General features: G+C 46.4%; 1 protein-coding gene across 1 annotated transcript in view; it reads right to left on the reverse strand.

The window, feature by feature from the left end:
* Positions 1–3,111: 3,111 nt before the first annotated feature.
* The window catches only part of OGFOD1 (2-oxoglutarate and iron-dependent oxygenase domain containing 1), a 10,306-nt gene continuing 268 nt past the window's right edge, over positions 3,112–13,149 (reverse strand). Inside the window, exons 2-13 of the mRNA XM_010585214.1 lie at positions 12,937–13,082; positions 12,803–12,849; positions 12,265–12,365; positions 11,288–11,404; positions 10,690–10,781; positions 8,260–8,388; positions 7,770–7,883; positions 6,964–7,043; positions 6,534–6,829; positions 5,112–5,234; positions 4,218–4,276; positions 3,112–3,645 (exon numbers count right to left, since the gene is read on the reverse strand). Of these exons, the coding sequence (XP_010583516.1) occupies positions 3,484–3,645; positions 4,218–4,276; positions 5,112–5,234; positions 6,534–6,829; positions 6,964–7,043; positions 7,770–7,883; positions 8,260–8,388; positions 10,690–10,781; positions 11,288–11,404; positions 12,265–12,365; positions 12,803–12,849; positions 12,937–13,082 (1,466 nt within the window). The 3' untranslated portion in view covers positions 3,112–3,483. The remainder of the gene's footprint in view (positions 3,646–4,217; positions 4,277–5,111; positions 5,235–6,533; positions 6,830–6,963; positions 7,044–7,769; positions 7,884–8,259; positions 8,389–10,689; positions 10,782–11,287; positions 11,405–12,264; positions 12,366–12,802; positions 12,850–12,936; positions 13,083–13,149) is intronic.

The raw sequence follows: 13,149 nt of genomic DNA on the forward strand, positions 1-13,149 counted from the left end.
AGCTGAACCTGCACCAGGAAATCAGTGGTGAAGTCACCACTGGTATGATTCAGCCCAGGACTAATGCCTACTGATCCCCTTCTCAGGTATGGGAGGGGTCACAGCAGGTTAAGCGGCTGGTCAAGTACAGAATAACCTCTGAAACTACACTAGTAGAGCTGCATGTTGCTAAAAATCCATGGGCAAGGCTGCTTAGATGGCACCACACCTTGGTATGTGTGCTGCCCTGCTGGGGCACTTCGGTGCCTGCGTGAAACTTCACTTTGGGCTGGAGGCTGGATCAGTGCCTGCTGAAGAGGGATCTATGTAACAGTGATTTTCAATGTCCTAATTCAAGTTCCACTTTGGAGTTAAAAAAAACCCAAACAATTCGAACTGACACTTGGCAACAGGTTATCTGATTTTAGCCCCTTTCTCCTAGTCCCATGGATAATCCTGCTGCTCTTAATACTAATTTACTGAATACCTGATGTCAGAACTTTGCTGCATGTTTATGAATGCCAAAACCATTCCTTTAGTTTGGTCTACAGCTAAACTGTTGCTTCTTGCTCCATATTGAATTGTTCCTGTTCTTAGCTACTTGGCAAACTGATAACCACCAAATCATTTGCATAACAGCATTTCAGTAACCAAAAGCTGCTGGTACCCTGCATCAGATGCCAGGCTTTGGAGGTGCTTGCTGTTCTCAGTCCTATTTTTCTGTATTGTCCTACTTACTCATTTTGTGGGTATGTATATATTTCATATTCATATTCCTTTCCATAATGATCAGAGTACTTTGCAAGCAGCTGCACCTATTTGTAAATACAGCAAGAGCATCTATAGAGAGGGCTCCCATTATTGGCACGGTCTAACTGCAGACCCCTTCCTCTCCCCCAAACAGCTCATGTCACTTGAAATTTCAGCGAGCAGTGTCTTTCCGCTGTACCTGCAGCACCAGCGATGTGTGGGGCTGCCTTTGGCTTTTGGGACCAAACAGGAAGGGTAGGAGAGCAGAGATGTGTTGATTTTTAAATCTTTGAATGCTAACTGCAAATTTGGCTCCTTAAATTACTTCATCTCAGTCACCGGAGGCAGAAGGGTGGTTCTGTGTGTGATTAGATAGATACAGGCTTGCTCAAGTAGAGGCTGGTATGCCCTCTAGTGTATTATTTATTATTAAAAAGCAGCAAGCTTCAGAGAGCCCAGCTTCTTCCCAGTCTTCCGGGAGGCTGTTCCAAGGTCTACCAAACACACTCTTAGGCTGATAATGCAGTAGAATAAGTAATTTTGTTTTGTTAATGTACTCCCAACTTTGCCTAGTTGAGTATGCTGTGAATAGCTGTGGTATCTGTCACCTTTGTTCAAAACTACCCAAACGATTTTCTTTTTTTTTTTTTTTTTTTTTTTTGAAACCTCCATTACTTACTTTCTGCTGGGGCAGCTCAGAATAAGAACTACTTTCTCCCCAAGAACAGCTGCTGCCCAGAAACTAGTGATTCATGCAGAGTGCCCTGTTCTTGTGTTTAACTTCATCCCCTTGTCTTTTAAGTAGCTTAAAACAGTAGCAGAGGAACATTAAAACCAAGCAAGAAAGTCTTGGCACTGCACAGAGAAGCCAGCTTAGGGAGACAAATCAGAATATGAACAAGCCGGTATAGATGTTGCAATAGCAGCTTGGAGCAACCATGTTCCATCTGTTCTCCCTGCCCAGCAGTGACGGAGGGAAAAGCTAGAACTGAGCAACTGCTAATAGTCCAGGACTGAACCAACACTGCATCTATACAGTTCCTGTGCATCACTCTCTAAGCAGCTGTGTTGTCCCCTTGCTTTGGCATCAGTGGGGGCTGAGACACCTTTCATATTGGAAGCAATGGCAGCTGCTTCATGCTTCAGTGGTTCCTTTTTTGAACCTTGTGTGTTGGGATCACGGCTGAAGGTTGTTGCTCCTGTATCTTCATGAAGGCATGCCCAAAGGATGTCCCACTCTGTGAAGGGTGCAGAGTACGCATGTGCCAACACAGCTAGCCTTGCTTTGAGCTTACTGCTCCTCCGCTGCCAGCTGTGGTCTTACATTGCCGTGGTGGTCTTCAGCAACAGGCCTGGAACTGGAGAAGCAGCAGACTAATGCGTATCTACCCTCTCCCAACCCAGGAGAAGCAGGAGGAATGAAATGTGCACACTCTCACCAGCTCACTACAAGCCCATGGCCTGTGCTGTCTGACTTGGATGAGGTGACAGTACATCTGTCTCTCTTGATTGCCAAAAAAAGTTTCAGGCAAGCACATGCAGGCCAGGACTGAGCCTCCAGCAGGGTGTTCTGCAGTCTGGCTGCCTCCTGAAGCAATGAGCACAGCTCTGCAACAGCACCTCTTGGTGGGGTGGACACCTCAGTGGTGACAGGCAGTCCTGCTTGCAGTGAATGTGGGGCAGGTGAACTGTACTGAAGGCGTGTGCAGGGGCGTGTACTGCACTAAGACCACTGCCATTCTTGTACTGTTTACCACAAGGCCTGGCTATCTGCTACCTGGAAAGACCTGAGCTGATCTCCAGTGACAGAAGCCACGTTGGAGCCCAGCAGACCCCAGGACAAAACTAACATGATGTGAGGCCATGCTGTCAGTGACCCTCTTGCTGCCTGTGGATGACAAGCCAGGAAGAGGTGAGTTACCACCTTCCTGCTACCAGCCCACTGCCCCTTTTCTGAGGCTGGAGCCACAACCCTTTCACACCTGAAGCAGCCATCTATCCACGTACTCACAAACACAGGAGTAGGTCTCTTCTCTCATCTCTTTAGCTTGTAAATTCTTTGGAGAAAGGGCTGCATCTGGGTCTGTCTGCCCAGCACTTAGCATAATAAAGTCCTGCTCCTTGTTACAGCGCCAGGTCCTTCTCAACGCCAGCAGCTTTATAGCCTCACCATCTTCCTTCCCAACTCCACAGAGTTGTGCAGCTGGAAAAACCTCTTATTTCCCGTGGCAGCTCCTTTATTTCTACAAACAGTCAACACAGTTAAGGCCCAGAAAATGTCTTGGGCATTTTGTAACAAAACTTGCCCAACCAGAGTTTGAAGCATTTAACTGACCCACTTCCTTTTTTTTTTTTTCTTTAATAAAAGTCAGTCATCAGCTTGGGGCAATGCACGGTTGTAATTTTCACCCTGACAGATTAGACACATCCCCCTGTGTGCTATTTCCATGAGAGAACAGCTGGAAAGCTGACAGAGCAGCTGTCAATTGTGTGACAATGACCCCCTCTGCGTAGCGTTAAAAGCAGTCGAGAGTGTGTGTTACAATGCACTCAGGGGAAGACTGGATTTCCATTTGTACAGTTAAAAAAGTCACCTGGACCCCACGTGGTAGGGTACAGCTCATATACAGTGTGGTGAAGTTAGCAGTGGCAAAGTTTATCTGGGCTTAGACGGGCCCCAGCTGAACGCCTGGATAGAAACCTGCCCTGCACCCACCACCATTTTCTGTGTGACGATGGTCACACTCTGCACCATCACTCATAATAGACAAAGGAAAAATCCCAAAATCCTGTTCTGTTTGGATGCTTTTTCAGGCGTGCCAAGCTATGATGATTGATGTATTTCACAAACTTCATAGTTTCTTTGTCTCTATAAACTAAGGCCAAGCAGTTGTCCTCTGGATTCACTGTCAACAGCTAGAAGACACAAAAGTAAGGGAGGAAATTAGTTCCACAAAAATGGCTTTGATATCATTCCGAGGAAGAAACAAACAAAAGGGTTTCAAAAGCTAGTCAGAACAAAGGTCTGGTGTTAGAAAATGAATGATGTCACTATTTCATTTTTAATATCCCTTATCCTAAAGCATTTATTAGACAGCAACATTCATTTGAAGGGATTCTGGTTGTCTTATTAGTATGACTGCTCAGCACTCCCACTAGTACTGATACTGAATATGACCCTAGTAAACAGCACTTCCCTGGAAAAGCATCCTCTCTGCTACAGCCTTGTGCCCCTCTGAGGCTTCCCAAATGCCACCAGGTGCAGATGGCATCAGCACCGTGAGAGCCTGAGTCTTAAGCTTTACGGTGAATGCTAGCCTCTTGAAGCTGAAACCAGAGCTACGCCCATGAGCAGTAATTCAGGCAGGAAGGCTCCAGTGCAATACCAAGCACCCTCAGGATTATGTTAGCATTACAACAAAGTGCAGTTATGCCTCTCCACCCTAAACACTTTTATCTAATTTGCAGCTAGCAACTGAGGTCCTTACCTCTTCATCTTCACCTTTAGCGATGTAGGAAGTAAAGCCACCATATTCTGGATCCCAGTCTTAAAATAGAAAAGAAAGGTTCTTAGAAAGTTCAACACTGCCCAGGCTCCATACAGCCTTCCTGGAAATGCTGTTTTTCCACCCCAGTTACCAGATACAGGACGATCCCCAGTTTACCTCCTGCCAGTCTTTTTTTTATTTCAAATCAGAAACAACTTGAAGCAAATGTACTGGATTTGCCTTTTACCACAGACGGGCCATTTAAGGTTGCTTGGCTCTCTGCTCCTCACATGTAGAACAGTTTTGCCTTAGCAGATATGCAAAAGGCTTTCAGTATAATTACTAGCATGTGCCAGGTGGTTTCAGCTGTGCATTCTGGGCTCAGCTGGTCCAAAATGCTTATGTTTAGGTTTTTGCTTTCACCACTATCTAACTAGCAATCAACCGAAAATGCCTAGACATGCCTAAAGTAACTTTTGAAAACCCTGGGGTTTGTGAATTGGAGGCGCAGTGATAATTTTAATGAGAAAAGGGGTGAAACGTAACACTTTAGTGGGTATTCTGGCCACTGGACCCTCCACCATGCCCATAGCCACTGCTTAGTGAGAGGAAAGGTCCGGGGGATCCAGCCTTTCCTTCTGCCCAAGCGCCACCTCCTGGCTCCAGCAGGAGAGGTCAAAGCTGATCCTAAGGCCACACTCCCAAGTCTTTGTGTAAGGACTACTGAAATCAGGGCTTATGCAGAAGCGAGGAGTGGGATAAAGTCTACAAAGCCCTTCTGTGCAGGAAAAAGCAGGGAAATTTTCGCTACTGTAGCACTGCTGAGAATTCAGAAGTCCTTCCTTTAGACAAACCTTGTAAGGAGAGTCTGACATCTCTCTTTTGTCCACTTACCCTCACAGCCACAGAAGAAGAGCAGGTCGAGAGCAAATTCTGTTGCCCAAGTGTCGTGGACTAGAGTATAGTGCCTGTGGGTCCAGCGCCTCAGCTCCCCTGCACACATGGGGGTATCTGAGCCTAGGAGAGGGAACAAACAAGCCAGGGAAAGCAATGAAGTTGTACAATAGCCAACGCCTGCTGAGCTGAAGGCATGTAGGGGACAAGACCCTGCACTGCCATGCCACTGTGAGACTGTCTTTGCCAGCCCTGGCAAAGTGTAAAGGGAGGAAAAAGTAAAACCACAGATCTCATGTTAACTTCTTTTCTAGAGGTGACTCTAAGTTACATACTTTGAATAACGTGGAGGAGTGGGGCCAAGCTATGATGTGTTTTCTCCCCCCCCATCCCTGGATTTACAGTAGAGCTCCAAACCTGAAAAATCCAGCAACCTATCTGCTCTGGAAGTACCCTGAAACTACCAGAAACTTCAGTGAAGAAGGATATTGCTCTGAACTCACTCTTCATGTGCCATCCCAGGAGTTATGTCAGAATTTGGGAAAGCCTTTCTTTTCTCATGCCTCTAGCTCAGTTTTCAATCCATACAGCCCCGAACTATGCCCTCCTCATGAGAATTTAAAATCACACAGCAGGAACATGGCAGATAGGAGAGGTAAAATGACTAGCTGTGGAAATCAGAAAAACAAGGCCTTTGTACCAAGTAAGTGTTCTGGTGGGATTTTCAGTAGGACTTATTTTTTATTACCTTTTATTTCAGTGACCACTAACTTGCCTGACCCCATGCAAGACAAGCATTTTCAAAAATTCTACCCTTAAACTTCAAAGCCACTGTTTTAAATAAACAGCACCAATTCACAAATCCAAAATTAATCTAATCTTTGATAGCAATGATATCTCATGGCTGACAATGAAGTGGTTATTTAGGTTGGCAGCATTTTCTGAAAGATTAAATCCTAGTTCTAGGTATCAGTTTTCTAATTCTGAAATTATCTTTACTTCTAATCTGTTCACTTTTTTCCTTTTTGATTTGGTATCTCATATGAGAGTCTACTTTATATAAAGCAGAAGTATGTGGACGTAGAAACCACGTAACTATTGGCAACAGATTACTGGGCAATTAATTAACACTCCCCCCTCCTCACCCATGCCGTAACTCCTACAGAAGTCCCACCCTTAAGACTGCTCAAAGCGGTATCTTCAAGTTAGTCATTAATTTAGTCCAAATTCTTTTGTGATGGTCACTTACTTTGGATACCCAATCTGACATGCTTCAAGTCCCATGCTTGTGCTGGTGCCTTGTGCTGGCTGCAGTACAAGGTGAAATGCTAGTTCCATGAAAATCATTGGGAATTCTGCTGCCAACACCCTTAACATCAGGATTTTGCTCAAGTCCTTTCACACTGCTAGTGTTCTACTTACTGTTCTGCATCTCGCTGTCTTGTGCTTCAGGGATGTTGGCAGGCTGGTCTGACTGATGTGGATTGCTATCAGCATGTTGTTCAGGCTCTTCCTGCTCAGGTTTGGGACTGCTGTGCCCAGTGGTATCTGCTGCTCTTCCTTCCCCAGCATCTTCATCCTCATCAGAGGGAGCCAGGAAGTGCAGCTTTAGGCCAGTGAAGTTGGAAAGCAGTAAAAACAAGGCCTCAGAGCGTAAGAACTGCAGGAATTTCTTCAGGATGTCAGGGAGGCTGTCTTCCTCTGCTGCCTCATAGAGTCTGAAAGACAGCAGAGATATCAGCAGTGGAGAACCAACAGGGACCACGTCCATGGGGGCAGTGTCAACCAGTGCAGCCTCATGGCAGTTCCTGCTTGGCCTGATCAATAGGTGCAGGACGCTGTCATTGCCCACCTTTTATTGGCAGGCCCCCGGCTACTCCACTGGATGTCTTTGTTCTCCAAAGTTTCACATAGCAGTTGGTATTTCTCTTTCTAGGAGAGAAAGATAGTGCAGAAACTTTAACATGTAGCTCCCTCATCTCCCTTGGTGTGCTAGAAGCAGCCATTGTCTACTCTAATTTTTTTCTCACTTGTTTGAGTGCCTAAGGACTGCTGACTTGAGGGGCATAGCCTGGGTGGGCATCATGTCTTTTCAATGCCAGTGACCGACAGATATCAGATGCTACTTGATTGTCTGCTGGGTGGGAATGCAATTTCATTGAGATGGGGATGCCCAGTAAACCAGAGGTAAATCAGCCTTGAGAAGCAAGGCCTTTTCAGTAAGACAAAACTATTATGGGTCATTTATTTCACACACAGGCTGAGTTCCCCAAGTGCTGCAAGAGGCTGAGGGACAGGAGAAGGACACTCTGGTCACCACAAGGCTATGAAGCAGGTAGGATGACATGTTTCCATCCTTCTGCTTTGCTGCTTGTATGAAACAAGAATGTTGAAGTAAATTTTGTGATTTTTGATGAGTCCCTGTGCAGCAGTGTACAGGCAGGCAAAGGGGATCCACCCACAGAATCACAGAATGGTTGAGGTTGGAAGGGACCTCTGGAGGTCATCCGGTCCATTCACCTTTAGGGAGTGAAACTAGAAGGTGTTTTAGCTGACAGCTGAACAAGCAAGCCCTTTCCCAGTCTGCATGACATGTGGTACCTACCAGCCCTGTGACTTGTTCTAGCAGACCACATCAGATTGAACCACTGGGCTCACCTTAAGAAAATCTTTCAGGAGAATTTCTGATCGCTCCTCAAATTCCTCCTGGATTTGAGCTTGGGAGTCCATGTCCAAATAAACTAGATTGATCCACTCATACAAGATTTCGTGCTGGAAGGGAAATGGACTTGAATGCTGAATTTGCAAAAGTAAAAATGATTCCCCAGTTCCCCCTTACCCAGCTGGCCATAGGGCTGGATTCCGCCCCACACACACTCCATTCTTTTTTTTTTTTTTTAATTGCACCATGAGTATTTGCTACATTCTCTGCACTATTGTAGGTATGCAAAATGTACGGAGTCAAGAAAGATATACATGATATGCAAGAAAGAAACCAGCTATGAATTTATGGACAGGAAACAAAAAAAGAGAATGGGATAAGTTAAAGATTAAAGCATCCCCAAGCATCAGTGCATCCACTAAGAGCTATTCTAGGGACATGAAAGAAATAGAAATGGAGATAAGGAGATCTAGGCTTGTTACTCACATCATAGGGGATGTGTGGGCTCCTGGGCAAGGGACCTTCAATGTGGCGTGCAGGTCTGACTATTGATGGGCCATGAAACCAGCCGCTCACTGACAAGCGGCACTTCTCCTCAGACAAAACTTCTGACACCTGCAACAACATTGGGCAGCATGTTACTGTTCAGACTACAAAACATTTAACAGACTACAAAACAGCTGTAACAGGCACCATGTAGACTCATCAAAGGAGACGGACCTGACTCCAAAGAGCCTACTGGATACACAGAGAAGTCAGACAAGGGCTAGACCAAGCTGGATTATTCTTGGTTTATAGAACGAGGGCTTAAAGCAAACTTCAACGCTCAAGTTCATTGTAGGTTACAGAATCCCAGGCCAAGCTTTCACTCCAAGCTCCCAGCAGAATCCATTCCCTCTCTCTGAGAGCTTTGAGTCATTCTGTTACCACAAGTGAGGGTATTTTAGTTTCCTACCATTTGCTCTGTTGAAGAACCAGCTATCATAGGCTGCAAAAATTAGCTGTCACAGCTTAATCTGGAAAACACTGAATATCTGTGGGCCACAGCAGACTGTATCGGTCTACTTTTTTGTCTTTTAATTTTGAAGAAGTGCTGTAATACAAGCTATCATGAAGGGCATTTGCCTGATGCTTTTGGCTCTGGATAAAGGTCTACCTATCTGTCAGACTAAGAGCAACCCCTCTGTCCTGGCATTTAACCTGGTCTGTGGAAACCCTTGGTTTTCATGCAGTGATGGCCACCATTAAATCTTGATTTCATCAAAGTGCACACCTAGGTAAATTGGGCTAAATTGAACAATTTCACATTCTAGGGTGCTGTACTGTAACAGCAGCATGAAGAGAAAGCCATCCCCTTATGACTTGTTGCTAGCCACAAACTGTGAATTTTTGAATAGCACATAAAGACTTTGCACTGGTGTTTTTTTGTTTGTTTGTTTTGTTTTTTTGAACAGTCTGATGGAACAGAAGGAAGAAAGACAGTCTGTTCCGAAAAGGTTTGGCTTTTATTAATTGTTACAGAGCTGTACTGGCCCTTTTCTTGCATGACTTAGAGGTGTTTTATGTTATTTAGAATGGTTACTGAATCCTAAATCACTTGGGAAATGGAAACCAGAAAACTGCCTGCCACTGAAAGGTCACGGACCTGCTCTGCTCAGCAAACACCCACAGCTTTATTTGTTATCTCCTGACAAGTGTACACATGAAGCCCCAAACCTGAAGATCTATTAGGAAGTACTGACTAAATGCTCTTTGCCCAATGTCTGAGAGGGCTTTAAGGCTGCCATGTGCTGTGAAGGCTTCATATCAGTCTGACCCTCACACAGTCCTCTAACGGTAATTTGCAGGCTCCACGCTTTACTGACGAAAGGGTCAAAGAAATGATTCAGTGGTTCAGCAGATACTCTGGGCACAACTAGTGAGGTCCAGATCTGGGAAGCTTTAATTCACAGCACTCCCAGTTAAGCTTAATGCTTATTTTAAAAACAAGTTTATTATTTAAGCTGAGTTTATTGCCTGCGTTAACAGTATCAGAGACAGTAGACAGAACTCTGAATAGTGCTAATGCGTGGGATTAAGTTTAGGTCAGTAGGAGAGAGTCACAAGGCTAACTGGAACATAGATTTTTCTGACAAGATTAAATCGCTACCTGAAAACAATTAGGGCAGTGACTGAGTAGATGCTTCTGTTAATTAATTCTAAGGCATAAATGACACAAAAATAAAAGCCTAAGCAGTCTAGGTGTGGACATGCCCAACCTACATCACTGATCTTCTTCCTCTCCAACCTTCTGCTCTTTGGCCCTGTTTGTTACAGTCCGTGGTATTCTCAAATACACAGGAGTTTCAGATTTCAGTCAGGTGTTTGTATCATGTGGTTCCACAGATTATTCATCCTGTTTCCAGCCATCTTCCTGATAAGTGCCACAAAGTGCTACTTAACCATATTGGCATTTCTGCTGTAGGGTACCGCGCTACATCTATGGTACTGAGGGGGTAAAGCCACGTAGTGCCCTATCGGCAAGGTGAGGAGCTCTTCTGGAGCAAAGTCGTGGCATCCACATGAAAAATGTGAGCTAGTTTAAAACAAACAAACAAACAAACAAAATCTGTTATCACCACAGCCAAATCCACAGCAGTGGCTTGCCAGGATAGCAACACAAAGCAGAAATGGAAATTTTTCTTCCCCCAGGATGATGAAGCTAGACTGACAGTTTAAAGTTGGCTTTGTCAGTTCTTGTCCTCCTTAAAGTCCTTGAAGCCCTGCCTTTTACATACAGCACTTAGCATGAGTATCCATCCACTCTACCCACACTTCTCCCTTTCCCTTCTCCCTCTCCATCAGGACTGTAATAACACAGGGAATGAATAACCACAACAATGAGAATCAAAAAATGAACAAGAGACAGCTTCTTGCCTGGTGGAAGGAGACTGGAGACACTTCAAAGAAAACCAGTGTGTTCCACGAAGGCACTAATGACTTGACAATTTGCTGTGGCTGAAAGTGTTCTGAGGAGGAAGAAAACATACTCTGGTTAAGATATGAATGGGAACTCACTAGAAACTGCTGTTTCTCTCTGACTTCACGACATTGTGACTGGCGAGAGACCTCGGTATAAGGGCTGGAGCTCAGAGCAAGGGCTTGTTGAGGAATCAGTGGACTTTTGTTGCTGGAAAGGGAAGTTATCTCCATCGCTTTAGAGTTCCAAGCACAGTTACTGCCATCGCGTCCATCCTGCCTCCACTCTTGGCCCTTGCAAAAAAGTGGGGAAAAAAAAATAAGATTCCCCTCTTCTTTAGCTTCTCCTTTTTCTCTACTGTTGCCCATTAGCATTGTCTGCAAAGACTGACTGCTACAGCCCATCTCTAAGGTGCAAGTTTTACATATACATCAGCTTCTCTGGACTAAGGAGAAACTCTTTATCTTCCTTGTATTTTTTGAGGAGAGGGTTGCTGCAAGGGGTGCAAAAGCTTCATCTTTTTCAGCCATCTCAGGCTGAGCTCCGAGCTCCTACCATCTGTGCTATACAGGTCCAGCGTTCCCCCGTTGCTTTTCTCCCAGGGTGGGACAAGGTACAGGATGAAAGCAATTCTCCGACCTTCTAGCTCATCATCGTGGCACAGCAAGACATCTGCAATTACACACGTTTTGCTGCAGTAGCGTCTTTCCAGTACATGCATGATTCATTTCAATGGCTGCTTCCCAGCTTTGTCCCCGCAAGGATACAACAAGAAAAAACACGCCCTTTCCAAGAACTGCATTTTCACTTGTCAGCATCACCAGCCCAAGATTTGCAAGATTAACTTCTGTGGGATTGCACTGCAATTGGCAGATCAGCCCACTCTGAAGGTACAGGCAGTTCTAAATTGTCATCCATCCTTCCCTGGCTGCCACTGGGCACAGTGGACAGAAACGCCCGCCTTAATGATTCAAGCTCTTCTAAATACAGAGCTGCCCTTTGAGTAGGTTTGTTGCTGGAATAGAGAGGAGGGAGAGCCCTGGCAACAGAAAAGCTGGACTGACAATTGGTTGTGTAAAAGACTTTTTAAAAGTAGAGCTGACAGCAGTAAAATTTTCCCCCTTCCTACAGTTATTTTTCACGACTAAAAGGGTAGGTGCAGTTGTAACCTGGACTCACCAAGGTGACGTTTTAGCATTAGACGTCACAAACTCAATGGTAGCAGTAGGAAGCTGAACACGTCACCCTTTTTTATGGAAGCAGGCATGCAAACATGGGCTGAACATCTCTGAAAAGGTGGGGGCTTGCAACAGCACCAGGCCCAGTTAAAGCCATCAGCAGCAGAACTACAGCAACACTTTTTCCATAATCTGTACTTCATTTTCTGAGACTTTGATTTGCTGCTGATAGCTTCTAGGACCCTCTGGAACTAGAAAGGGGCTGTGGTGGGTTATGTAATTAGGTGTTCTGTAGACATACTGTTTCCTACACACCCACAGAAGCTTTAGGGAAAGGTTTGCTTATAGACTGACCTGTATATTCATATTTAGCACAGGAGATGTCAATAGTTGGTTCCAGCTCAATCTGGGTCACAGCAGAAAGCCACGCTCGGAATTCTTCACACAGAGCATGCCTGAGAAGACAAGCACAAGGTAAGGATCCTCCGGAGTTATAAAACATATCACCATAGTTTATTATCTCCCGTCCAACTATTTAAACGCTTAGAGGTGCTGTTTCTGCCAGAGACACCGTATTGCCGTAGAGCCGCGCAGGAGCTGGCCAGGAAGACAGCACAGCATTTACAACACCGCTGACAATAACCAGCGGCAAGTGTGAACTCCGCTGTAAGGGCAGCAGGCGAGCGTTTCGGAAGTGACAGATCCACGAGGGCCGCATCGGCTTGCGCTGCTCGGAGAAAGCCGGTTAACCGACTTCGGGGCCGCCGCCTACACCGATTGGGCTCTTCAGGGCCGCTTTCCGTCCCCACCGCCCGGCCCACCCCGCGGCCCCTCGCCTTCCCAGGGAAGCCAGCCAGGGCTTTCCCCGCCGCGCCCCGAGCCGGCGCTTTACCTCAGCGCGGCGACGTGGGGCTCCGGCCTTCCCCCCAGCTCCTCGGACTGCGGCGGCCCATGGAAGAGAAGAAGGGACGGGGGTTAGGGCGGCGGGGACCGGCTCGGGGCGGCCCGGCCCGGCCCGGCGCCCACCTGCCGCAGCGAGAGGAGGTCGTTGCTCCGCCGACGGAAGCCGAGGCCCAGCAGCTCGTCGCGCAGCGCCTCCGCGAAGGCCGGGCCCGCCAGGAAGCCGGGGATGACGCCGTGCCGGAACGGGGCCGGTTCCACCGCCGCCGCCTCTGCGAGGGAAAGACTGCTGGTGAGGGGAGGCGGGGGCCCGCCGCCGCGCGGGCCGGGGGTGGAGGG

The sequence above is a fragment of the Haliaeetus leucocephalus genome, unplaced genomic scaffold (genome assembly GCF_000737465.1).
Source record: "Haliaeetus leucocephalus isolate CR32 unplaced genomic scaffold, Haliaeetus_leucocephalus-4.0 Scaffold92, whole genome shotgun sequence".
Lineage (NCBI taxonomy): Eukaryota > Metazoa > Chordata > Aves > Accipitriformes > Accipitridae > Haliaeetus > Haliaeetus leucocephalus.